This window comes from Salarias fasciatus, chromosome 8, assembly GCF_902148845.1.
Source record: "Salarias fasciatus chromosome 8, fSalaFa1.1, whole genome shotgun sequence".
Lineage (NCBI taxonomy): Eukaryota > Metazoa > Chordata > Actinopteri > Blenniiformes > Blenniidae > Salarias > Salarias fasciatus.
In genome coordinates this window covers 186,772-189,120 of record NC_043752.1, presented here as the reverse complement: position 1 = coordinate 189,120, position 2,349 = coordinate 186,772, and the positions used below count along the sequence as shown (strand labels likewise).

The following is a 2,349-nucleotide window of genomic DNA, read 5'->3' as shown; positions in this document are numbered from 1 at the left end:
CCTGACTCCGCCCTCCAGCTCCGCCCTGGCAGCGGGGCTCCGCCCACCTGCCCTCCTGGAGCCCGGGACGCCTTCCACGCCTCGCAGCTACAACAGAGACCTCAGGGGGGGCCGCCCCTCCCCGGGACCCCCTCCCCCCTCCCCGCCTCCCCCATCCCCGCCCGCCATGCGTCACTGACCCACCCCTTCCCAACCGGCGAATGACAACGCATCGAGGCGGGGTTGCCTCAGTCTCTCATGATTGGCCGCTGGATGGAATTAAGGTGAATGGAACACATGCCCAAGGAGCCGGACTCGAACCCAGCAGAGGGAGACCAGAAACAGTGAGTGTCGCACGCCGCACACTGCACATAACACACAACACACACTGCACACACTGCACACACTGCACATAACACACAACACACACTGCACATAACACACAACGCACACCACAAACCCACCACGGCTTCACAAGAGCCGCCGTCTGAAAACCTGAATCTGGGGACGGTCCCATCTGGCATTCTGGATCGGTACTGGGTTTGATCTATTGGTACGGGTCTGATCCGGTCCCTCTGGATCAGTACCGGGTCTGATCCGGTCCTTGGATCAGTACCGGGTCTGATCCGTCCTCGGGATCAGTACGGGTCTGATCCGGTCCTCGGGATCAGTACCGGGTCTGATCCGGTCCTCGGGATCAGTACCGGGTCTGATCCGGTCCTCGGGATCAGTACCGGGTCTGATCCGGTCCTCGGGATCAGTACCGGGTCTGATCCGGTCCTCGGGATAAGTACCGGTCGGATCCGGTCCTCTGGATCAGTACCGGGTCTGATCCGGTCCTCGGATCAGTACCGGGTCTGATCCGGTCCTCGGGATCAGTACCGGTCTGATCCGGTCCTCGGGATCAGTACCGGGTCTGATCCGGTCCTCGGATCAGTACCGGGTCCAGTGTCAGTGCGGCTGAACGCCGTTTCACTGGAACAGTTTTCAACCTTTGAGCAGCAGCAGACGCTGCAGGAAGGGACACCAGTTAAACGGACACCAGTTGATCCGCAGCACCGGCGCCGATCGACCCTCATGGCCGAATGTCTCCAGAGAGGACGGGTCTTGTCTCCGGCTGCAGGAAGGGATCTGTGTGGCGGAGTTAATTTCTCTGCAGACGTTGCTGAAGACGGGATCAGATCCGTCAAACGCGGCGCCGGGTTTAATCCCGAGGAGCCGAAAGTCCGTCTTATCGACTCCGTCCTCACACGAGTCACCGAGCAGGCCGCTTCGGTCATTAGTCACAGCCCCCCCCCCACCCCCCAGCTCGTCTTTCCTCACGTCAACCTTCTCTGCCCTGAGACGAAGCAGACCCGGCTCCGCCGCCGCCGCCGTCACGCAGGGTCCAGGTTTCCTGAGGACATCTGAGAGGAATCTGGACTTTGGGGCCTCTTGCTATCGTCTCCATCTTTCTCGTGCTGCCGACTGTTTTCACGTGTCTCCGGAGTGAACGGCGCTCCTGCGTCTGCTCCCCTCGTCTGGGTTGTTTTCAGAGAAGTTGGAGGGAGATGTGGGCGGCGGCGGCGGCGGCGGCGAAATCGGGCCCGCAGACGCAGTCAGACACAAACAAACGGGCCGCCGGCTGAGCCGCGTCTCCTGAAGGAAACATCAGATTCATGGAACGTAGCCGTCGTCAGAGCGCCGCGGTTCAGGTGATGAGCAGGTCCAGAGGGAACTTCCTGTTCGGGGTGATGGGCCGCCGCCGCCGCCACCGCTGCAGCGTCCAGAGGGAACTTCCTGTTTGGATTCGTTTTCATGAGAACGTTTTCAGGTGAAAACGGGAAACGTCGGTTGTGTTCACACCAACGCTGATGACCGCCGAGGTGGAACTTTTTGAAAACGCTCCGTCGCCGTGGAAACAGCAGAAAACCCAGCTTTTCTGAGAAGCTCCTGGAAAACAGTCATTCTGCTCTGCAGACCGCCAAGAGGATCAGGGTTTCCCTCCAGAGCACCACGTCTTCCAGGCCAGGTTCCCCTGGTCCTGGTCCTGGTCCTGGTCTTGGTCCTGGTCTCAGATCCTGTTCCGTTCCCAGATGAAGATAAATCTGTCAGAAGAATCCAGATCGTATTTTGATGACCATGTGAAGGACAGTCTGGACGCCCTCTTCGCTGTTGGGCGTGCCGGTTGCCATGGTTACCGGCGTGCAGACGCAGCGTCCATGTGGACTGAAGATGGTTGACGGCTCCTTGTTTAGAGGAAGTTGAGAAAAAATCCTGTTCCTGATTGGACGATGGCAGCCTTTGATCTGGAACGATCCGCCGTCAGGGCTGAAGGGGGCGCCGCTCTCGGGGGGGGGCGGGACTCCAGGATCAGCGTTTCTATTGGCT

General features: G+C 59.9%; 1 protein-coding gene across 1 annotated transcript in view; it reads left to right on the top strand.

The window, feature by feature from the left end:
* The first annotated feature begins 225 nt into the window (after positions 1-225).
* The window catches only part of LOC115393132 (thyroid hormone receptor alpha-B), a 27,761-nt gene continuing 25,637 nt past the window's right edge, over positions 226-2,349 (top strand). The window contains exon 1 of the mRNA XM_030097977.1: positions 226-323. Coding sequence (XP_029953837.1) covers positions 268-323 — 56 coding nt within the window. The 5' untranslated portion in view covers positions 226-267. The remainder of the gene's footprint in view (positions 324-2,349) is intronic.